Source organism: Mastomys coucha, unplaced genomic scaffold (genome assembly GCF_008632895.1).
Source record: "Mastomys coucha isolate ucsf_1 unplaced genomic scaffold, UCSF_Mcou_1 pScaffold6, whole genome shotgun sequence".
NCBI lineage: Eukaryota > Metazoa > Chordata > Mammalia > Rodentia > Muridae > Mastomys > Mastomys coucha.
The window spans coordinates 60,035,725-60,059,863 of NW_022196912.1; the positions used below are offsets into that span (position 1 = coordinate 60,035,725).

Genomic DNA, 24,139 nt, shown 5'->3' on the forward strand with positions numbered 1-24,139 from the left:
AAGGGTTTATTTGGCTTACTTCCACATGGCTGTTCATCACCAAAGGAAGTCAGGACTGGAACTCAGGCCTGTCAGGAAGCAGGAGCTGATACAGAGGCCATGGAGGGATGTTCTTTACTGGCTTGCTTCTCCTAGCTTGCTCAGCCTGCTCTTATAGAACCCAAGACCTACAGCCCAGGGATGGCACCACCCACCCACAAGGGGCAATTGAGAAAATGCCCCACAGCTGGATCTCATGGAGGCACTTCCCCAACTGAAGCTCCCTTCTGTGATAACTCCATCCTGTGTCAAGTTGACACACAAAACTAGCCAGTACAACTATTAAACCCTTCAAAAGGAAAATAGTGTTTGTTCACATTAGCAATAGCTATGGCAGCTTTCACCTTTAGACAGTTATTATTCTGTTGCTGTAGCAAAGGACCATGACCAAGGCAATTTATAAAAGAAAGCGTTCAGTTTGGGGCTCCAGTTCCAGAGAGTAGTAAAGTCTATAGCCATCATGTTAGGAGCATGGCAGTAGGTAGGCAGGCATAGTGTTAGAGCAGTAGCTGAGAGTTTACATGATGAGACAACAATTACAAGGAAAGAGAGGTTGGGAGTCAACTGCCATGATGTGGGCTTCGGAAACCTCAAAGCCCATCCCCAGTGGCACAGCTTTTCCAACAAGGCCACACCTCCTAATCCTTCCCAAACAGTTCTACCAACTGCAGACCAAGCATTCAAACATGTAGGCCTATGGAACTATTCTCATGTAACATTGCAGAAGCTGACAAGTTCAAAAACAACTTCACGATTCCTACATAAAAGAACTAAATTACTTATAATGCTTGTCTTCTAACCAAGTCATAGATATACCTTGTTTCATGTGTAAAAATGTGGCAAAAAAGCCCTTGAGGAAACTATGATGATCTCAAGCATATTATAAAATAGTTGACTAAAATGAACACTACATCTCTCTTATTGGGTAGAATTACCAAAAGCTATGTTTTTAAATTTTATGTAAGAATTGTTCTTGTGACAAGCAGGAATTATACTTGAATCCTTTCAAATAGTGTGTTGCTTTTCCAAGCAAAACTAACATAAGGAACCCAAACAAGCTTCACCATTTTCCTTCACAATGGCCCAGAAGCTCAGCAGTTGAGCTACTGGTGAAAGTAGAGGAAACAGCTTTGAGTTCTGGGTTTCTTCTCATACTTACTTCTATTAATTCAACATCTTCAGGTTTCATATTTCAGTAAGTTCAATGCAATATGTGTTAGTCTGAGTACTCACATGATACCTTTTAGATTCTTTAGTACCACAAATACAGGATCCTCTGCTCCTTTTTAGAATGTTTATTTATTTTTATGTCTGTGTGTCTATGTGAGTACCTGCTATGTGTGTGGAGGAGTCTGCAGAGGCTAGAAGAAGGTACCTGATCCCTTGGATTTGGAGTTTCAGGCAGCTGTGAGCCCCCATATATGAGTGCTGGGAACTGAACGTGGGTCTTCTGGAAGAACAGCAAGTGTCCTTAAGCACTGAGTTATCTCTCAAGCCCCACTTTCTCTTTTTTCTTAAGGCTGAGAGGCAGCGTTTATGTATGTCTGTTTAAAACCAGACATTCTAACAGGTATCAAGAGACATAACACTGTGGTGGAGGTTTGTGTTTCTCTTTATAATTAGTGATAATGATCTTATTTTTTTTTCACATCTCTGTTGGCCATTTGTGTGTCTCCTTTTGCGAATTGTGGGTTTGAGTCCTTTGAAAAAAATCTGTTTCTAAGAGTATTGAGTTTTTTGAGTGTCTTATATACTGTGTGTACTAGTCTTACATCAGGCACGTGATGAACAAATACCTTTTCCTAGCCTATGGTTTTCCTCTTCATGCTCTTCATGCTGTTACTTCCTTGGCTCTAAGAGGCTTTTTAGTCCCCTCTGTTTTTTAGAAATTACACTTCCCATTCTGCATTTTTCTGCCTTCTCTATGTGTCTCCAACATTCCCAATGTTGGTTCTCAAGCCATGATGGGTCAGTCATTAAGCAGTGGCATATTATCCTGCCAGACACTATAGTGTTACTAAAATGATGGAACAGCTACATTCTTTCACTACAAGATACTCAGTGTCATAAGAGACACACATAACCTAATCAATAATTACACAGCATAGAAAATACAGATAAGCAAATAAGTAATTGAATAACTCTTAAGTAACATGTTGAGCATACATTAGGAGGTGTTTTGTCTATATTGAGTGAATATAATGATGCCACTGATGAAGAACTTTTGGGAAATATCATGTTGGTTGTGCTTTATCATAAACTTTAATGACCCTAAAATAAAATGTGATAAATACACTGTAAACCTAAAATGTACCTAGTGTTCACCGTACCTTTAAAAAATGTTTTAGCTGAACCACCTCGGATCCTCACATCAGCAAACACACTGTACCAGGTCATTGCAAACAGGCCTGCTTTGCTAGATTGTGCCTTCTTTGGGTCTCCTATGCCTACCATTGAGTGGTAAGTAATGGCTCTATTTGTTTTTTTTTTTTTTTTGATACTTAATTCTAATTATGTCTGGTTTTAGTCCAAAAACAAACAAAAAATACAATGCACAGGCCATCATATAATAGTAACTTTTCATCTTTCTCAAATGTTTATTAACTACACACACTGTGAGTATAATACATACTTCCACATGTGTAACATGTATAGTACCAGAATGTTCTATTACCTATATATAAACTATTTTTAAGATTGAGAGCTGCCATATTTCATCGTGCCATGGACATTGCATGGAACTTTGTGACTAGTGTCTGAAGGACTGGTTAGGAAACATGTTCTTGATAATAAAATACCTTGGGGTTGGGGATGAAGAGTTGACTCTGGTTCAGAATACTTGTTGCTTTTGCAGAGGACCTAGATTTGATTCCCAGGGCCCAAGTGTTGGGTCTCAACTTTCTATAACTTGAATCCAGAAAAGTCTATGCCCATTTCTGACCTTCAGGCATGCTTGTAGCACACATACATATAACCAGGGAAAATGTTCATTTACATAAAATAACAAAATAAATCTAAAATAAAACAGCATGGAACTGGGGGAGAGGCTGTGCCCTCTTACCTCCCCTCTGACCGTCCTTTTTCACATACCACTGCTGGGAGGAGTCCTTCAGCTGCTGCTAGTTCATTTGCTTTAGAAGAGCTAGACAGGCCAAGGGGAAGATGGCAGCTTCTCAGAACGTGCAAGGAACAGTTGGAACAGATATATACTGATCATTGGCTACTGAGAGGAGAGTGACAGCAGGCTTAAGGGTAAAGGGAAGTCTCTCCAGGCCCAACCTTAACCACAGAGAAGAGAAGCATGAACACAGACAGGCTTCCTAGTGAAGGTGGGGACATTAACACTGAACTCAGATCGATTTGTCTGCTCCCATTCACCTGTCTTCTTCCTAGCCCCCACACATGTTGCCTGTCCATTGCCTGAGCATTTGCTGGTATTCAGCTTGTATATTTAGAGTATAATCCTGAGCCTTGAAATCCAAATGTCTTCAAAATTTCATCTTATAAATGGGTGAAAAGCATATTGAAATATACTCTTATTTTTGCCTATTTTGTCATCTATTCAAGGATAAAATAGTAATGTCTTTTTTTATTATGTATCTCATAAAAATTACAGCCCATTATATTTAGTTGTTCTAATTCTACAAACTCGATTTATTTTTGTACACTACTATTTTCTGTATATTCTTTGCATTTTCCTGACATGTCAGAAGAATTGCTTGTGGAAAACCCTTCAGATTTTGGACAATACTTTTAATTTTATAACTTGGAAAGTGAAATCTCAACAGATGTTTTCATGTCCACTTTTAAGTGAGCAGAAATCTAACCTCTGTAGTCACTCAAAATGTCTTTGACCTTGAGACTTGATGCTGGCCACATTCTGTGTGTTTTATTCTCACTCTGATAACTTTTGTAACAAAGGTTTAAAGGAACTAAAGGAAGCGCTCTTCATGAAGACATTTATATTTTACATGATAATGGAACATTAGAAATTCCTGTGGCCCAAAAGGATAGTACTGGGACTTATACTTGTGTAGCACGGAATAAATTAGGGATGGCAAAGAATGAAGTTCACTTGGAAATCAAAGGTAAGGCACTGTTAATGAGACTTTCCCAAGTACTATATGACCCAAAACAAATTCTCCAGCTTTGCCAAAATGGATAATGATAACTTTGAATTTTAGATCCAACCAGGATCATTAAACAACCTGAATATGCAGTCGTCCAGAGGGGAAGCAAGGTGTCCTTTGAATGCAAAGTGAAACATGACCACACCTTAATCCCTACTATTATGTGGCTGAAGGACAATGGAGAGCTGCCCAATGATGAAAGGTATATCGAGAGTCTTTCTTTCCTCTTTTTTCTCTCTATACACTGCTCTTGGTCGAAGGCTTACCAACATCATGTTTTCATTGTTTGAAGTCAGCTGCCCACAAAATTATGAGATACATATTTCCTTCCAATTGTGAAATACTTAGAACTAAAAGGGTTTGAGATGAGAATGTTGGGCTTTGAGTACTGATCTCCTATGAAATTTGGGATGCAAAAATCCCTTCAGATTTTGGACAACATCCATGGTTCTATAATTTTGATGGTGAAGTCTCAACACACGCTTTAATCTGCACTCTACAAATAAGCAGAAATCCCATCTCCATCATCAGGAATTCACCTAACTCTGTGCCAGTACTTTAAACAGTACTAGTTTTAGATACTTAATTTTTTTCTTTAATTTAAGCCTAACAGCTGCAGAAGGAAAAGAAAATGAAAACCAAGTAAAGCATTTAAAGGGGGCACATTCAATTCTGTAGCTTGGAATAGGACAAAGATCGTGGTATTTCTATCTGAGGTCCTCAGGTTGACCTAGTAAAGCCATTACAGTGGCCATAAGTGAAACCCACAGCTAGGAGTGTTGTGTTTTGATAGAGATGGTTTCTGTGGTTTTCTTGCTGCTAACCTAAGCCTGGGATGACTCAGTGGTACCACATTGCTTGCTAATGAGTCTGCAATACTTTCTGGCCTTTCTCTCCTTGTGCTCAAAGCTCCCTTTCAGGTAAGGCTTCATCTCAGAAATTTTACATATGAGATCTGAGGTTGTAAAGAGAAGAGAGCAGGAAGAAATGGCCATCAGGTTAGATCAGCTGAGGCTTGACTTGAAATTACTTAGAAGACAGTTTACAATGTCTGCAGCCTCCTTGGAATAATACATGAATCCTGCATGCATTATGCAAAGAACTTCTAGAAAACTCATGATAGAGATAGGTGATCTAGCAATGAGAATGATCCCAGTATTTTTCTTTCTTTCTTTCTTCCTTTTTTTTAAAAAGATTTATTTATTTTATATATGTGAGTACACCGTCACTGTTGCTGTTTTCAGACACACCAGAAGAGGGTACCAGATTCCATTACAGATGGTTGTGAGCCATCATGTGGTTGCTGGGAAATGAACTCAAGACTTCTAGAAGAGCAGTCAGTGCTCTTAACCGCTAAGCCATCTCTCCAGCCCTCAATATTTTTCATAGTTTCAACTGTAGGGCTTTATACATGTAAGAGGAAAAAATGCAACATGAAATGTCTGCAGCAAAAAGTACCTTGTTTAAAAATTATTTTCTTCTAACAATAACTACAGAACCCTTAGTGAAGCAGTCTAGTTGGAGTAAATATGGAGCCCTCCCTCTCACCTCAGGATGGCAGAGGTAACTTTTGTCAGTTGAAAAAATTTTATAGGGCTGGAGAGATGGCTCAGCAGTTAGGAACACTGAGTGCTTTTCCCGAAGTCCTGAGTTCAATTCCCACATGGTAGCTCACAATCATCTGTAGTGGGATCTGATGCCCTCTTCTGGTATGTCTGAAGGCAGCAACAGTATCTATCTATCTATCTATCTATCTATCTATCTATCTATCTATCTGTCTATCTATCTACACATACATACATACATACATATATACACACATATACAGACACACATACATATATAAAATAAATAAATATTTAAAAATTTTTACTTTACTTGGCATGCCATAGTACATCTTCACCGTATGCCATGTGACTTTTGGCCCCAACCACGGACAGTTGCTGCAGAATCTTCTAAGACTCCATAAGCCTGAGTGAAAACCATTAGAGTCAGGATCCCTGTTACCCAAATGTTTTTCAGGCTTGCTGATTACTAAAGTGACATATAGGGGTTCACTCTAACTGCTGAAGTGTTTATCAAGTTCCCAGAGACTCTTGACTGCACGGAAGGCAGTCATCAGCTGTGCCTCGTTGACATGTCGGCGGCTCTTCATGTGTTCTGTTTACAGGTTCTCCACTGACAAGGATCATCTGGTGGTATCTGATGTAAAGGATGACGATGGCGGGACCTACACGTGTACGGCCAACACAACGCTGGACAGTGCTTCGGCCAGCGCTGTGCTCAGGGTTGTCGGTAAGGGCAAGAACAAATGCAGTGCGGGCAGACTCTCCGTAAAAGATGGGAAAGAAAACTGTAGATGCTGAATATTTGTTTGTTACATTCTCATGGCTACAAGGGTGAATGATTTTCTTCTTCCAGAGAGGCCTTTCAGGAGACAATTTCCATATAAACATGCTCTGTGTAGATATACAGACTGTGACAAAGTGGTGGAGGTGCATATTTAATGATATTTATTAAAAAAAAAAACTAAGAAAAGTAACCTCTAATCTAGACTCAGAGGGGTTTCGTATTCCTAAGTTGGCACTACTCATTTGTCAACATCACACCTCACAGCCAAGTACACAGCTTAATTAAGAGAATTATTATTGTGTTGCTTTTGTCTTCTATGTTTCCATGACTAATTTTGATTAAACTCCTTTATATTAATGTCCTTTCTAGCTCCTACTCCAACTCCAGCCCCTATTTACGGTAAACTAATGAGTCTTCTTTTTCTGTCTTCTGTCAAATAATTTCCCATTTGCAGACACTGTCTTCTCTTCTCTGCATTCATATCATTGCATTTCTTTAAAGAAAATGGCTGCCAGTTATCATGGGCTTCATTTACCTTAGTCAATTATTTCTTGTACCATTATAGTATATTGTAAAGTTAGACTATTTTGCTCGTTGTATTTCCAGTTGTTTCTAAGTATTTTATTTGCTTATAGAAATCGTCCTTGTATGGTATGGGAGCATAAATCATTTATCACAAATCTATCATCCCTATTTTATAGAATGAAAAAGCTCTTTCTTAGATTCATTCTGAAAGTTGGATTTTACTTGTCTCTTAAGATGTGTTTAGGAACTGGGGAGATGACTCAGTGGATAAGAGTACTTGCTATGAAAACAAGAGGACAGGAGTTCAAATCTTCTGTACCCATTCATAAGCAGAACATGGCAGTACATACCAGTAACGCCAATGTTGGGTATAGAGACAGGCAGAGCCTAAAAGCCCAGGAGCAGGCTGCCTAGTAGACATCAGCCTTTGTCCTCTGTGCCCTCACATGAGTGTGTGCATGTCCACACTGCATATGCACACAGAAACGAATACAACACACCAGTGACAATAATAATAAACATTAAAGAAATATTATTTTGAGATTCCATTTCCAAGCCTGTGTACACCTAGGGGACAACATTGATTTTTTTATGACTCTTTTTTTTTAAAGATTTATTTATTATTTTATGTGTATGGGTACACTGTAGCTGTACAGATGGCCATGAGCCATCATGTGGCTGCTGGGAATTGAACTCAGGACCTCTGCCGGCCCCTCTCGCACCGGTGTAATTCACTGTAGCTGACTTCAGACACACCAGAAGAGGGTGTCAGATCTCATTATGGGAGGTTGTGAGCCACCATGTGGTTGCTGGAATCCAAACTCAGGACCTTCAGAAGAGCAGTCAGTGCTCTTACCCACTGAGCCCTCTCGCCAGCCCAACAACATTGATGTTTTATGTCTCAGAAACTAACTCATTTTGTGTTAAAAGTCACCAGGGAATGAACAAAAGAAGGGCCTAACAGTGTCCTGTTATTTTTCTGAGTTTGGAAAATAATCACAAATTATCTCCAGAAATGTGTTTATTTAGAAAACTCATCTTTATTCAGCACACAAATATCAGACATAATTTTGTAGCATAACCTCAGCTAGATTTTTACATAGAATCACTAATCATTCTCTAAAATATTTACCCTCTGTGGATATGTCCCCCTGCCTTACTGAAGAGAAAAAAAAAAATCCCATATTTATATGTCTGCTAGTCCTGCAGAACTCAGAGACCCTTTTAGAAACAAAGTGGGTTTTTTTGTTTTTTGTTTTTGTTTTGTTTTGTTTTGTTTAAGTCTCAGAGAAGAGACTTAATTTCCAAAGCACCATTGTAAGAGGCAGCCCTGCTTCTCGGTGACCTTTGAGTCACCGAGTTGTCTGAAAATAAGGATGCCTATACATGCAGAGACCTCCCTCTCCTTAAGAAGTAGTCCCCAGGTGCCTCCAGATCAAATCTTCCCTGTGTCTCAGAACAATGAAAGTACTCTGACCAGTGCATGCCACTTTCCTGCATTTGTCTCTGAGTCCTGACTGTTCCGCCTGCCTTGTCTTGTTGGAAATGAAGCTTTGGTGTTCTCTCTGCCTGTGCTCATGTCTGCTCCTGAAAGGACACATACTGAGCGTGCTGAAGACATGCTCTGCTTCAGTGGATTTGGCAATCCCTAATTTGGTGTCTCTTGAAAAGCAAGCGAGCAGAACTCTGTGATGGGTTGGCGTGGGTGTGCACTGTTCTCAGCCAGCTCAGCTGTGTCTGTTTCATTTCCATTGCATGTTCAGTGACCAGCAAAAGTGATGTCTCTCAGGTGTCCCTCTGTGTACGGTGTCACAAATACAATAAAACTGACTTTCAAAAAGACAATCACTTGTGTGTGTTTGCTCCACAGATGTCCCGAATCCTCCCTTTGATTTAGAACTGACCAATCAACTTGACAAAAGTGTTCAGCTGACATGGACCCCAGGCGATGACAACAATAGCCCCATTAAAAGTATGTGATGGTTTGGCTTTAGGGCTGGTAAACCCAATGGCCACTCCTGAAGCAATGTCTCTAGCAATTGTATGACACACTGCTGTGATTCCTTGCAAATGCATTTACTAGCATCCTCTTCATCACTGGTGTTAGAACCAAAATATGATGCTCTTCAGAGATAGAGCCATTCCTGGTTAGAGATTCTGGTACAACTAATTAATTCCTGAATAGGTTAATTAAGCAAGCACACTCTCATTTGTGTTTAAGATCTGTAAGAGTCACCTCCTATGTCTCTGCTGTCCTAGTTAGGGTTACTACTGCTGTGATGGAATACCATAACCAAAAGCAACTTGGGGAGAAAAGGGGTTTTTGGCTTGCAGTTCCATATCACTGTTCCTCACAGGAGGAAGGCAGGACAGAAACCCAGCAGGGCAGGAACCTGGAGGCACAATCAGATACAGAGGCCATGGAGGGCTGCTGCTTGCATCTTTAGTAAGAAAATTCCCTGCAGGCTCTCCTACAGCAGGGCCTCACGGAGGCCTTTTCTCAACTGAGCCTCCTTTCTCTCTGATGACTCTAGAGGTGTCAAGTTCACGGAGAACTACCCAGCACAGAAGCAGAAGATGAATCTTGAAATGAATATTTAATCTGCTGCTTCTAATGGTGCTAATGCCCAGTCTAAATATTGGGAAACTGACCTTTTCAGACCCACAGTTTGTAATAGAACTGCTTATATATAATAGGTCTTCATCTTAACAGAGGTGCTTTACTTCCCATTGCCCTTTGCCACAAAATGACACATTGCAAAGCGTCAACTCCTCACTTTGATGATGTCAGTGGAGGGCATAAAATCAGATGAGAGAACAAAGCATTTGGATACAAAAACATTTATTTATTTATTTATTTATTTTTTTATTTATTTATTTATTTATGTTTTTTCGAGACAGGGTTTCTCTGTGTAGCCCTGGCTGTCCTGGAACTCATTCTGTAGACCAGGTTGGCCCTGAACTCAGAAATTTGCCTGCCTCTGCCTCCCAAGCACTGGGATTAAAGGCATGCATCACCACTGCCTGGCCAAAAACATTTATTAAATCAGGACATGATAGGCTTCAAAGCTTGATGTAGTGTATTCCACAGTATGTGTGTATCATATTTGGCTACATGTGCCCCACTGGCAGGCATTTAGCTTGTTTGTAACTAGTTTGCTTCAACTGAAAATCGTGCAGCAATGTGGATTTTTTTGCATGTGTCTTTACAACACAAGGGTAAGCACATTTGCTCAAAATCAACTGCTTGAAGTATTACTCCTCAAAGACTGTGTATGTTAAAAACTGTTGGACAGTCTCAATTGTCCTGTATACAAGTGTATCAATTTATACTTCCCAGGAGGTCTGAGAATGTGTTGTACTCAACAAAAGATGTCAAATATTTGATTGCTGTCAATCTTCTTAGTGAAAAGTTGCTTCTTAGCTGTATTCACTGTAGTTACTTCTTTTTCTGACAATAATTGAGCATCATTTCATGTATTTAAACTTTCCATTAGGATATGTGGATCAGACCTAAACAATTTTAGCTAAGCTGAGCTCAGCATGATAGAAGAAAATGCCAAATATTGCACGAACTTAAGTATACTAACAGGATTTTTTTTTTTTCTTGCAAAATCTCTCATGTCTGGCTACTCTTAATTGCCACAAATTATTTCTGGCAACCTGTTCTTAAGCTGATTGAATTCATTGTGTTGGGTTTGTTTTGTGTGTGCTGTTGTGGCCAGAATTCATCATTGAGTATGAAGATGCGATGCATGAGGCAGGGCTGTGGCGCCACCAGGCTGAAGTTTCTGGCACGCAGACCACGGCCCAACTGAAGCTGTCTCCCTATGTGAACTACTCCTTCCGGGTCATGGCAGAGAACGGCATTGGGAGAAGTATGCCAAGTGAGGCATCAGAGCAGTATCTTACAAAAGCCGCAGGTAAGGCTGGAACACGTGAAGCCAACGTAAAACAGGAGGTTTTTCCACGCCTTCAAGAGGGCTGAAGCTTGCTCATGTGGGACTGCTTCATTTCTAGAACCAGATCAGAATCCCACGGCTGTGGAAGGACTAGGGACAGAGCCGGACAACTTGGTGATCACGTGGAAGGTGAGCCTCGAAGCCTTCTGTTTGCCTCCACCTTTTTTCTATACTGAGCAGAAAAGGTTGTTTTAGAATAATATCTGTGTTCGGATTCCTTTTGACCCATTGTGGAAAAAAAGATCTTACCTGTGTTTAGAAGGGAACTTTGTATAGTAATTAAATAGTTCTATCTCTGTGGCCAAAATGGACAGGTGAGAATCCCAGCTTTGGTACTTGTAGCCAATCGCCAAGTATCTGTAAACCATCCGTTCGATGGGAATAATAACACAGCTGCGTAAGACTGAAGGAACTAATATATGTGAAATGCCTAGCATTATGCTTCATACAAATATATGCTGAAAAATGCTAGCTAGCCATTATTATCAGAAAGATCATTTGGGAGGTATGCATCAAGCTATTCCCAGAAGTCAAATGGTTATTACAATCATTCTTACTTACTTTATCTGTGTGTTCTAGACCTGAAAAGTTAATAATTAAAATCAAAATATTTATTTGCATAATACTAAAACCTTAGTTCTATGCATACACACATATACACTATTTGCATATTTATATGCACACATGATAGAATAGACAGACCCAAAATTTTAATAGAAAAATAGTTTGTAAGTTTCCATCTCTAGGTGGACAATGATGAGCTATGACACAAACAAGAATATATAAAGTAAATCTAGATAACTAAAATGTTTTAAGAGTCACTCACACTTACTATGGAGCCAGTCTTTGAAGGGTTTATGTGTTATTTACTACTTTAGAATTGTGATTTACAACCTTTGACACAGAGAAACAAACTCTGGGTCTCATCACAGTTGAGAGAAGGGAAGTGGTCCTTGGAGACGTGGGCATTTAAGAGCTTACATTTTAGTGTTTCAGCATTCACTTATTTATGCTGAATGTCTAGGAACCGACTTGCTGTTCCTGTAAAAGGCTGTACAGTCATTCTGTTTGGCTTTTCTCATAGCCCCTGAATGGTTTTCAATCGAATGGGCCCGGCCTCCAGTACAAAGTGAGCTGGCGCCAGAAAGATGGTGATGATGAATGGACGTCTGTGGTTGTGGCCAATGTATCCAAATACATTGTTTCTGGCACACCAACCTTTGTCCCATACCTGATAAAAGTTCAAGCTCTGAATGATGTGGGGTTTGCTCCAGAGCCAGCTGCAGTCATGGGGCATTCTGGAGAAGATCGTAAGTGTCCCCTGCCCATCCCATTCTACTCTTGTCTAGATGTACAAAGCTCCCAAGGTACAAACTGAGGCTATTTCCAGAGGTACCCAACTTAGCAAGCAAGAGGTAACAATCATTTTGCTTATTTCTCTGCATTTGTACAGCCTACTACGTGATAAATAGCTGTTCAGTACCAGGGAAATAGCTTGGTGGTAGAGCATTTCCCTAACATGTGTAAGGCTCTGGATTCCGAATCCAGAGCTTGCGGGTGTGTGTGTGTGTGGGGGGTGAAGGTTCACAGTATTAAATTTTCCTTTATAGAGTCAGATGCATGAATAATAAAATGTCAACTTTTAACCATCAACAAACCTTAGGACAGGACTCTCTATTATACTGTGGAGTGTGCTTCAAGCTAAAGTTATTGAATATTGTGACATTTTTTGCATGAAGTAAAAAATAACAGGTACTTGCATCACCACCATCCTTTCTCATCCTCTTCCCAGTTCCAATGGTGGCTCCTGGAAATGTGCATGTCAACGTGGTGAACAGTACCTTGGCAGAGGTACACTGGGACCCGGTTCCTCCCAAGAGTGTCCGGGGACACTTACAAGGCTATCGGGTAGGTGAAGGGAAACTCTTTGTGTTCTTTACTTAGTAGCAGGACCCTGGTGAAGGCCACTCATCACATGGACCATTTTAGGATGAAATGATGTGGTTCGTCTGCTCATGGACTTAAGACATCACAGGATTATTTACTCACAGCTTCCAGCCACGCCTTAAAGAACCCAGCTACAGTTGACTAGAAATCTCACTTATCCAGGGTGACAAAATGGTGTTTTCTTTATATTTCACAGGTTTTCCACCCTTTTGGAACCTTCTGATGACTGAATAGTATGTGTGAAATAAGGCCGACTGATTTTTTTTTTTTTTTAAGAACTAAAATGTAACAAATTGCACCTAGTTTAACAATAGTGTGGAGAACACTAATAAATCAGACCATACTTTAAGACTTTAAGTACATAACTGAGTTGTTCTTATGAGCATTAATTACCTTTATTTTAAAAAAAAACCACAGAAACTTTGATTGCAAGAGATAATTTCATTCTTATAGCCAAAGAACCCTGTATACAACCTTACATCACCACTTTGATTTGACACTGACCCCTAGAGGATTCTTTTTGTATTGCATTGTATTCTCTTTTTTTCCATTCCCCAATAGTGATCTGCATATGCTAATTTATCTTGAAAACTTGCCTTTAAATTCCTAAGAAACCTTCAAAGAATATAATATACAAAAGTTCTCACCTCTTGACCAAAGTTAGTCAACACCTTTTTATTTTTCTAAAACTTGTGCCTAAAATGTAAAAGTACTTTTGAATGAGATGACAGTGTGTCTTAATAAACTAATCTGAGACTTGCAGTACAGGGTCATTGTTGCTTTGGAAGAATCTCTCAGTAGCCCATGAGCCCAGTGGTACCAGAGAAATGGTAATAATAAAAACCTCCCTAAGGACAGGATTAAATTAAGTGATATGCTGTATGTGTATAACCCCACAAGAGTATATAAACAATAGACAGCAAAAGTTATACAAGTAAAATACTTGAATATTTATTATGGTCATTTTTCTCATTCTGGAGAGAACCAAGTGAATCCCATTCTGTTTTATTCATTGCATTTATAGCCCTCCAACACAATTGTAAAGCACAGCTTTATTGTGTAGACATAAGTTTTGTCATTATATGTGGGCTTCCATCTCACTTGCTAAGAATGAGTATCCATTAGTTTTACTAATATTCATGTAAAATGCACCAAGATATTTATCTGAAAATCAGCAGTTCAGTTTAGAGAAAAAAAAGAAAGGAATGGTGTATATGTGTGCTCACATCCCTGTGCACTCCTATAAGTCCATTGGATGAGTGAGAAGGGAGAGGCCCATGGCACAGAGAATGTGTGGAGGTCAGAGGACAGCTTTGTGGGGTTGGTTATCTCTTCCTCCTTTTATGCGGGTTCCAGAGATCTAACGGGTGGACAGGCTTTCACAGCAAGGGCCATCACAGCTGGGTCCCCTTGCTAGCCCCAGCGTTTTGGTTTTGCAAGCATGATTATACTGACTTCCTGTGCTTCCCTGACTTTGGTTCTTGCCACTTCAGATTTACTACTGGAAGACTCAGAGCTCATCTAAAAGAAACAGACGCCACATTGAAAAGAAGATCCTCACCTTCCAGGGCAGCAAGACTCACGGCATGCTGCCAGGGCTACAACCATACAGTCACTATGCTCTCAACGTCCGAGTGGTCAACGGGAAAGGGGAAGGCCCAGCCAGCACAGACAAAGGCTTCCATACACCAGAGGGAGGTAAGGATGTGTCCCTGGGATCATGGAGCATGTGGCACATCCTGAAAGGCTTTCCTCCCCTGAGAGAATACTCTGGAAGCAAAATGCATGATTAGAAATAATCACAGCACACACAGAACTGGAGAAATGTTACTCATATATGACTGGAAGCCACACATAAAACTTCCGAATGTAGAATGCTGTCTCCAGACACCTTTTCAATTCTCCCCTTCATTTAAGGTATCTGAAACATTGCTAATGTAGTGTGGGAGTCATCAGCTTTCCAAGCTGAGTCACATTCTATATCTTCTCGAAGTGTCAGTAGCTCCCTCTGGAAAGTGTGAGCGATAGGAGGAAGAAGTAAGAAAATACCCCCAAAGGAACATATTTCAGTGAGTTGGAGTTACTCACATGCCTTCATGATTTCTTGTTGTACTGAATCAGAAGGCTATAAGTCTTACATCCGCTGTGATGGAGCCTGCAGTCCCAGCACTTAAGGTGTTGAAGCAGAAGGGATCTTTCCACTGTAATCTCTCACCAGTGAGATACCCTTTGGATAGCTCAAGGGGTCATAGAAGAGATAAAGGGGATTCAAGACTGAAAGGGGGGAGAACAGTTTGTCTGAAGCCACAAAGCTATTCAAAAAGCATCCTTCTACCAAACGAAAATTGTTTAGCCAGGATGAGATAAGAGATATGGCAATGGGAGAGGATCCACACCATGCATGACCTTGGGTGCTATGGATACTAACTTGTGGTGCAGAGGCTCTTCGTCTGCAGGCTGTGGTGGTCCCTTCAGAATCTGCTGAGACATTTAAGGAATACCATGAGCCTCCTGCAGCAACACAATCGTGCAACAAGTCAACATTTTTCTAAAGAGAAGAGACCTATGATCTTTAGAAGTTAAGAACCAATTAGGTTAAAGTTTAGAAGCCTGTGGCAGACAAGACTGCAGGCCTGGGCAAAGGACAGGAGGAAGACAGAAGCAGAAGAATGAAGAAATGTATATGGTTGAGAAAAGGGTTCATGGCCAAGATTTAGCGTTCCAGGACATGGGAAAAACAAGAACTCCGAATTGATTGTCTGGTTTCCAGCTAGAGTGAAGGAGCGAGGGTGGTGTTGTTAATCAGTTTCTAGGGAATATGGCAGATGGCAGAAAGGCAGCATCCTGATGGGGATCAGCCCTAAGCCTCTTAAAGATGAAAATGGAAGACTAGGGCCTATTTCCTCTGATAACTTGCCAGCCTCTATCCAGGAGACCTGAAGTCCTTGAGCATCCTCCATCCTGGGGTATGGGGCTCTTGGCTTTTACTTTCTGATCCTGGGAAGCTGTGAACACTTGGGATAGGCACAGCTCAACCCTTGGGCAACCCAAGCCCATCAGGGACTTTGTGGTGACTAGGACTATGTGGAAACACGTGGTTAGTTGTGGGGAAACAGTACTTAATGGGCCAGAACACAGTTGCTCCCTCTGAAAGACCTGCTTAGGATGATCTCCTGTAGCAACCCATTTGCTTTTACAAATTATGTTAAGTGCTGCCTGCTTTAAAATAGTTTGAGTCCCTATAAAGGCAATCTATGTATTTTGAAAAGATGATTTTAGTTAATTTAAATAGAAGTGGTATGAGGAAAAAGAAGATAAGAGAAGAAAGGAAATAAATTTCTGCTACATATTGTGTTAGTGTAGTTTTAGCTGAAGCAAAAACCAACCTGAAAACCAAACTTTAGATCAAGTGTGTAAATAGAAGTGTGCTTACTTTAAAATTTTTTTTAAATGTGTTGACTACTTGTTCTTATTAAAAGTCCCTAGTGCTCCTTCATCTTTGAAAATTGTTAATCCTACATTGGACTCTCTCACTTTGGAATGGGACCCGCCAAGCCACCCAAATGGCATCCTGACTGAGTACATCTTAAAATACCAGCCAAGTAAGTCAGCATGATAAGGAAATGTTGGAATTTGAGCAAGCTCCTGCTGTAAGATGCAAGCTGGTTATTTCATAATATTCATATATACCTTCAAGCAATATTCCAGAAAGAGCTTCAGAGCATACCTGTTATGAAAAACTAATGTATATGTTGTTGAAAATTAAGGTCTGTCTAGGATAATACAGGCTGTTAAGTGAAGTCCTGAAAGGAGGGTTGTTCTGTCTTTAGGTTAGGAGACTATTATGTAGCAACAAAAAATAAAGAGCAAGTTTCTTGGCCACAGGATGCCAAGAGACATGTTTGGAGTTATTAACAATATCAAACTCCATCAGCAAAGACAGAATGAAAACTGCTATTGTAATTCAACTATAAAATTTCCCTAGTGTGTAAGCCAACAGGGAAAAAAATATTTCACTTGTTTATATTATGCTATAGGTTGCGTTTTGCTATTTAAATGGTAACTGGTATTTTAGATACACAAGAAGAATTGTAAAAGACTTGTATAGTGGGAAGGACAATTTTGGTTGAAGTAATGATTTACAATAATATTCCTATGACAAGTAACTTACAGGTAATGTACTTGTCATTTCTCATTGACAGTTAACAACACACATGAATTAGGCCCTCTGGTAGATTTAAAAATTCCTGCCAACAAGACCCGCTGGACTTTGAAAAATTTAAATTTCAGCACTCGGTATAAGTTCTATTTCTATGCACAAACATCAGTGGGGTCAGGCAGTCAGATCACAGAGGAGGCGATAACAACTGTGGACGAAGGTAAGAAGGGTATGTATAAAATCCATATAATTACAAATATCAGAGAATTTAAAAGGCATTGAAAATTTATTTCTTCTCTTATGGAATATCCATCTTACCTAATGACATACTTGATTGTAATTTCTCATCCCAATTAATATAAAAATCAGTTATTTTGTCCAACTGTTTGGGTATTTATTTTTCAAGCCTATATGAGACCTCTAAACTTACATTAAAATATTGGAGTAGAGGGCTAAAAATATTGGCTCAGTGCTTAAGAGCACTTACTGCTTTTGCAAAGGCATCAGACTCAGTTCTTAGTATCCATATGTTGGTTCACAACTGCTTACAACATCAGTTCCAGAGGCTCTGATGCACTCTTCTGGCCTCCACATGTGCTTGGAATGCATATGAGGTACATAAACTCATGCAAAAAGACACACATAGAAATAAATAAATAAATCTTTTAAAACATATTTGAGTGAGAATAAGAAATAACAATATTCCTCACACAAGTTCAAAATTTGATGTAACTCTTTGCCTGTACACACAATGACATATGTGCCTATATTTAATTCTAGTTCTACTCCTGAATCACTGGTCTACATATTGCTGTAGACTTTCTAGAAATAAATAAAGATAATTATTAAATACTGCACTTATTTTATGCTTAGACACAAACATTGTATTTTGGTATGCCATATGCAGAGAAAAAAAAAGATGACCCATTAAACTGGATATTTTGAAAAGTCATTCCAAAATTTTTTGATTCAATGAAAAGGATCAAGAATAGTATAAAATGAGGCCAAATAGATAGCCCAGTGGTTCAGAACATGTTTTGTCTTATAGGCGACCCAGACTCAGTTCCCATCACCCATATGATGATTCACAACCATCCATAAATCTGGTTCCAGGATATCTGATGTTCTTTTCTAACCTTGGTGGGAACCAGGCATTCATGCAGTACATATATGTACATACATGCTGGCAAAACATTCACACATACAAAATAAATAAATCCTAAAAATGTTTTAAATACTGTGAAAGATATTCTTGTTTTGCATGTCTCTAAATTGTAAAATTGCTTAATGACTATTCATCTGGTTATTGGTTATCTTCAGTAGCTTCTATATCATATGAAATTGAAATTTCTGTCAGAAATGGTTCAAAACGTCCTAAGCCTTCTTAGAATAATGCACCTTAAGTAATATTTATATTTGCTAAGTGTGGGGACAGCAACACATTGTCCCTATGGCTAATGAAATAGGCATTATTCTTCTTGCATGTCTTATCAATTGAATAAGTGCTTTTAAAGTAAGTGTACATGCTCATGGGTGTGTTACATCTAACTATACAGTGTCCTGTTTCTGTTTCCCTTCATTAAGCTGGTATTCTTCCACCTGATGTAGGTGCAGGCAAAGGTAAAATGATTCATCTGCATGACTTTACTCTGTGTGAACTTTGCAATGTTAAATGTGGGGAAGTGCAGCATGGGTAAACTGAGGAACTAAAATATGCTCAGAATCACAAAAGGAGAAGATCTGGGCCAATCATGCTTTTAAAATTAATTTTTACATCATTTTATAAATAGAAAGTCACATGTTTAATTCTCCCAATTTTTTTTTTCTCAAGACTTATGCCTAGTACAAATGCTAAGTGTAGATTGTAAGAATATGATTTTGGTTAGATTAGATGGGACCAAAACTGTGGAATTGTCACAGATCTTCCATATGTTCATGCCACGTATGAGGAATTCAAATCCTCGATAAAAGCAGCCTACCAGAAATAGATCAGCTGAGCTTCCTATAGCCACCTGACCTAATCACAGTCCTGGGTGACACAGTGTACAGATACTCAATAGCTTTACAACACAATAGCCTTTTGACCTTTGGTTTAGTGATCCCAAACAACTTAGCTGGGCCTCTACGGTGAAGGTTTCAGTCAGCCTGCAAATTCTGCTCAGCTGTCTCCCTCCGCTTGCCTTTACCACCCCTGCTCAAGTCTTCACTTCTTGAGCTGAAGCCAATGATCCTCAGTGGATAGCATCGGCTCTTTAGTTTTGATGAAAGTTTAGTGTAGTCCTCTATGTCCTATAAGCTTGCTGGAAGAAAGGGTGTTTGATAACTTGTAATATTTCCTCCACCTGTGACAATACCAAAGAGCCCCGCTTCCCATCTCTGATCTCTGACTGTTGATCCACCAGAGTCTGCTTTTAGAGAGCGCGTATATGGCTGTCTCTAAAATAGCAAAGTGATCGGTGTCAGGGCTTGTCCTGGGCTGTGAGAGACCAGGTGAGGGAAAAGAATGAGAGAGCTGCGAGTCTTGTCTTGAGTGTGTCCACTCTTGTGAGCTTAGGCTTGATAATATATTTTCAATTTTCTTAGAAACTCTGCTTATATACAGACATTTGATGAATTTCAAAATGCACATAGCATCAATTTTAGAGTAAATGAACCAAAAACTGTAGTCATTTTCAGTCATCCTAAATTATGTTTGTGACTTTAGACTTAAGAGAACAAAGTTGTAGCTGCTCAAAGCATCTACCCTATGTAGACTCACTGTTGTATATGTATACCTCTTTCCTCAGATAATTATCACTAAAATGATGGGTAGTTTTAGAACAAGTTATGCTATGTAAGCTTAACTCAGGAATTCCACTGAAAGCCTGGTTGCCTTTCCTATGTGACCAGCATGTCCCTACAGCTATGGCCAGTGACAGCCAAGAACCTGTGCTTCCCTGGGACCGACAGTGAAGCAAGTTTGAGCTCCCCATTGGCTCATCATATTACAATACAATAAATTCTGCTGTAAATAAACTCAAACTAAAATAAATCTTTATTAAAAGATTTTTTTGTTTGTTTCTCATTTGATATTACTAAATTCAACTGTGGGCAATTGGCTGGTGAGATGGCTCAGCGGGTAAGGGCACTAACTGCTCTTCCGAAGGTCCTGAGTTCAGATTCCAGCACCCACATGGTGGCTCACAACCACCCATAATGAGATCTGATGCCCTCTTCTGGTGCGTCTGAAGACAGCTACAGCATATTATGCCAGAGCAAGCCAGGCGGAGCTCATGGCCATCTGTACAGCTATAGTGTACTCATACATATAAAAATAAATAAATAAATAAATCAACTGTGGGCAATTAATGAATATGAAAAATAAAGGTAGAATGTCTAAAATTAAATTAAGCCCTTAATAGAAAATCTAACGGTTTTCAGATAATAAAGGAAATAATATATTAAATAAGAAAATGACAAATATGATCTCATTCTTTATATTTTAATAGCATAATTATTAAACGCTGTTTACATAAAATAATGCTATTTTACCATAGTGCTATTTGAATTCGAGTATAGTTCATAATCCTGAATTTTTCCCCCAAGATATTTCTTTTTTTTTCATTAATCTAACAATGAAGAATTAAAGTGATACTAGATATTGAACATAGTAGCTTACATATACTTAGTGTTTTCCTGCCATTTTCTTCAGTACGACTGAGTTGAGCATAGATCTTTACGATCTTCAGGAGTTTATTTTGGTCTATTCCCTTGTTTGATTCAAACCATCAATATTTATATAAGAGTAACATTGCTTGGCAGCTCTTGCTTCATTTCTATAGCCCTTTACATGCTCTCAGGGTCTGAGGCTCTGGGAGCTAGCCCCATGAAGGTTTAGCTATGAAATGAAACCAGACCTAAACAAAGTAGATGTGGGTTTTGCTCCGTACCCCACTGCAGGCAAATTTCTATCATTGTGTCCTAAAACTTTGACATTGATACTCTTGACACCAGTTACCAGAACAGACTTGTATCCTACTTAGTTGATGCAGGAATGTGGAAAAATTAGAAAGAGACAAGTCTATACACTGCTTAATTTGCAGCCACCATGGTCACCCCACAACCAAGCAGAGAAGCCCCACTGAGCAACAGCCAGTGCTGGATCCTCCCTGAGATCTGACTCTCACTAGATGTTTTTACCAGATCCAATAAGCTAATGACTCAAGTTTAAAGTTCATGCTTTTATTTGGCCTGAACAACAACAATATCCCAAACCACACGCATGCATTTGAATACTCAGTGTAGCAGGTAGTGGTGTCTACTTGACACAGACAGCGCAACAGCTTTTTACATGACACTGTGCATCACAAAAGTAAAACAAGACTTTGCCTTTCACATGTCTAAACTGTGGCAGCAAGATGCCAAGCCAGGGGTGGGAATGAAAGAATGCATGAGTGTAAAGGAGGAGGAATTTATTTGTCCCAGTAGGGTCAGGAAAGGCACAGGAAAGACCTCACAAAGAACTGGGTCTTGAAGGCCAGTTTTCTCTGGCAGTCAAGGTTGAATTCTTGGTCAAAAGCACAAGCAAAGACCAGGATCAGAAAGTACACAAGGTGTCGTGTTACAGCTTGCAATATACTATGTGGAAAAAAGATGTCCTTGAATTGTGACAAGAGCCACAAGAGCCAGTAGTCAGAGGCAAGTCCTTGAGTTTGAACAGGGAAGTTTTGTAGTTTAGGAATGTAACATGTGGGTTACTGGTAACATCAATGAATGCTTACAGAGAGAGGTTCATTGGGTTGATAGATAGGCAGGGAGACCCTTAGGAAAGCCAAGATCAGGGACAGCACTGAGACCCTCTTGTTGACTAGCTGGGATGCCAGGTGCTCAGTGAGCAAGAATGTGGAACAAGGAGAGGCTAACAAAAAGATTAGAATTCCCCATTGTAAAACTGGCCAAGCAATATAACCTGAAGAAACCACCATCTTAAATGAGTACGTGGAAGAGAAAGCTAGACACAGGTGTGGTGGAACGCTTAAGAAATCCATCCCTTACTAATTTCCTGTTTTAAGTAAAGACACATTAGGTACAACTGGCAAGAGATTAGCTATCTAGAGTATATCTGTCCTAAAGCTAGAACTTCATACTCTTTGATCCACATCTTCCAGGTTGTTCACCCCACTCTAGCTTCCAACAGTGAACTTTCTGCCCTGTATTTCTGTTTGACTGCTTATATTCCATATATAATTAGACTTTTTTTTCTATGTCTGGATTATTTTACATTGCATAGTGACCTGTGGGTTTGCTATGTTGTAAATGGGGCTGTCTTCGTTGGTAAGCCTGAGCAGAATTCCTTTTCGTATATACCAGCTGTCATTATCTGCTGATCTCTCAGTGGATGCTTCCTTAGTTTCCATGTCTTGATTCACAAAGACAGCTTCAGTGAACACAGGAGGACTGGCATATCTTTAGGACATGAATTTAATTTCAGTAAAGCTGGAAATAAAAATGGAAGTGTCAAAACAATCCAAACATGAAACAATAGGAAGTAACAGAAATAATATTCTGAAACACTACTGTTTTAGGGCTGGCTAGATGACTTGTCAGGTAAATAAATGTACATGCTACCAAGCTGATGACCCAAGTTGAATTCCCAGAGCCTGCATGGTAGAAAGAGACAACCAGTTTTCACAACTTGTTCTCTGACCTCCACACATGTGCCATATTGTACACACCACACACACACACACACACACACACAGAGAGAGAGAGAGAGAGAGAGAGAGAGAGAGAGAGAGAGAGAGAGAGATGTAAATAGTTAAAAAATTTAACCTTTAAAAAGCTAGATGCTACTTGGCTAAAGTTGTTTTGCTATGGTTCTGCTTTCTGGAAACATCTGTAGTTATTTCAAGATTAAATTATCCAGTTTATGATGTCACAGTAAAATTTTAAAACACTATCTCATGTATTCTAAGCTACCCTATATCCTAGCATGGCCTAGAACATGCTATGTAACCAAGGAAGATCTTGGACTTCCCATACTCCTGCTTCTAAGTTCTGGGCTAGCAGGACGGTTCCACATGTTATACAGTGCCAGGATCAAACCAAGGCTTCATGCATATCAGACCAGCACTCTGCCATCTAAGTCTCAGAACTATATTACAGAATTTTTAAAGGAAATTTATTCATATGTTCTAGGTTTTAGCTGGACATAGTTCACACACGAACCCTTCCAACCCTTTGTACTGATTATATTCTTGCTCTCATCTACTTAAGAAGAAAATCTGGGAAAACTAAAATTGTTTCCATGGAATTCAGTAATCACTCTGCTCTCTGCTGTTCCTTTTACCCACCACAAAACAGCACAAGATATGCATGTTATCCAGTTACATATCACAGGTGTATCTTTTACCTCCTTTGATATGCCTTTATAATTTTATTTGTCTTTATTAATTAAATTTCTCTATATACAATATCATATATTTGTGCAATATCCACCTCTCTACCATCCCTCTCTAACCCCACTTCTTCCTACAAATCTCTTGATATACTTCACTTTGATTCTGAGAGATGCTACTTCATTACATGGCACTCAATTCTAAATTATATAACTCTAAGTCATATTCTACATTCTATATACATGTAAAATTCTAAATTATATAACATTTTAGAATTAATTTCAGAGTGTGAGGAAACTCCTCAGTGCTTTCGGATCTCATATCCTATACGATTTCTCTGGGGTGGCAAAAGGATCTGACCATGTTGGCTTACCTAGTTCTCATGTTTAATTGATGCTATAGGGGAGGGGATAAAAGAAATAGCCCCATGGTATTCAAATAATACTTCTAATTACTTTAGATGTATATTTTATCAGTTGTAAGCATATGGAGAGTATCATGTAGACTCCATAACTTGTATTTTCAAAAGGTAGTTAGGTTGACATACACTCTTCAGGAAATGCTGTGTAACCAATGCCAGGCAAGACTGTCATTCTCTGGGATTTAGTGGGTCAGCTAGTTCCTGTTCCTTTTATTTCTTCTTGACTT

General features: G+C 39.3%; 1 protein-coding gene across 31 annotated transcripts in view; it reads left to right on the forward strand.

Moving 5' to 3' along the window:
- Window positions 1–24,139, forward strand: part of Nrcam (neuronal cell adhesion molecule) — a 283,437-nt gene that overhangs the window by 233,660 nt on the left and 25,638 nt on the right. For 12 of the 31 annotated variants that reach the window (XM_031357027.1, XM_031357025.1, XM_031357039.1 and 9 more), the window contains 14 exons: window positions 2,388–2,499; window positions 3,961–4,127; window positions 4,224–4,371; window positions 6,340–6,464; window positions 6,891–6,920; window positions 8,917–9,018; window positions 10,772–10,969; window positions 11,067–11,137; window positions 12,093–12,318; window positions 12,801–12,916; window positions 14,449–14,653; window positions 16,435–16,557; window positions 17,158–17,343; window positions 18,699–18,734. In XM_031357027.1, the coding sequence (XP_031212887.1) occupies window positions 2,388–2,499; window positions 3,961–4,127; window positions 4,224–4,371; window positions 6,340–6,464; window positions 6,891–6,920; window positions 8,917–9,018; window positions 10,772–10,969; window positions 11,067–11,137; window positions 12,093–12,318; window positions 12,801–12,916; window positions 14,449–14,653; window positions 16,435–16,557; window positions 17,158–17,343; window positions 18,699–18,734 (1,845 nt within the window). The remainder of the gene's footprint in view (window positions 1–2,387; window positions 2,500–3,960; window positions 4,128–4,223; window positions 4,372–6,339; window positions 6,465–6,890; window positions 6,921–8,916; window positions 9,019–10,771; window positions 10,970–11,066; window positions 11,138–12,092; window positions 12,319–12,800; window positions 12,917–14,448; window positions 14,654–16,434; window positions 16,558–17,157; window positions 17,344–18,698; window positions 18,735–24,139) is intronic. The other 19 variants (XM_031357034.1, XM_031357040.1, XM_031357041.1 and 16 more) reach the window with 6 other exon arrangements.